Source organism: Colobus angolensis, unplaced genomic scaffold (assembly GCF_000951035.1).
Source record: "Colobus angolensis palliatus isolate OR3802 unplaced genomic scaffold, Cang.pa_1.0 Scaffold100, whole genome shotgun sequence".
NCBI classification, from domain to species: domain Eukaryota; kingdom Metazoa; phylum Chordata; class Mammalia; order Primates; family Cercopithecidae; genus Colobus; species Colobus angolensis.
In genome coordinates, this window is record NW_012110920.1 from 3,662,302 (window position 1) to 3,662,598 (window position 297).

Below are 297 nucleotides of genomic sequence, written 5' to 3' on the forward strand. Positions count from 1 at the left end.
GCCGCGTCTGCTCGCTCGGGTCTCCTCGCTCCGACCCGGCGCAGCCGCCGCCGCCGCCCCCGCAGCAGTTCCCGCAGTTCCACGTCAAGTCCGGCCTGCAGATCAAGAAGAACGCCATCATCGATGACTACAAGGTCACCAGCCAGGTCCTGGGGCTGGGCATCAACGGGAAAGTTTTGCAGATCTTCAACAAGAGGACTCAGGAGAAATTCGCCCTCAAAGTAGGTCTGGGGCCCGGCGAGGGGAGGCGGGGCCGGCCCTGGGCCCTGGAGCTCCCCAGCGTCGGGTGCCAGCCCC

The 297-nt window shown here is 67.0% G+C and overlaps 1 protein-coding gene across 1 annotated transcript in view; it reads left to right on the forward strand.

Moving 5' to 3' along the window:
- MAPKAPK2 (mitogen-activated protein kinase-activated protein kinase 2) overlaps positions 1–297 on the forward strand; it is a 71,285-nt gene that overhangs the window by 22,139 nt on the left and 48,849 nt on the right. The window contains exon 3 of the mRNA XM_011938691.1: positions 2–221. Within this exon, the coding sequence (XP_011794081.1) occupies positions 2–221 (220 nt within the window). The remainder of the gene's footprint in view (position 1; positions 222–297) is intronic.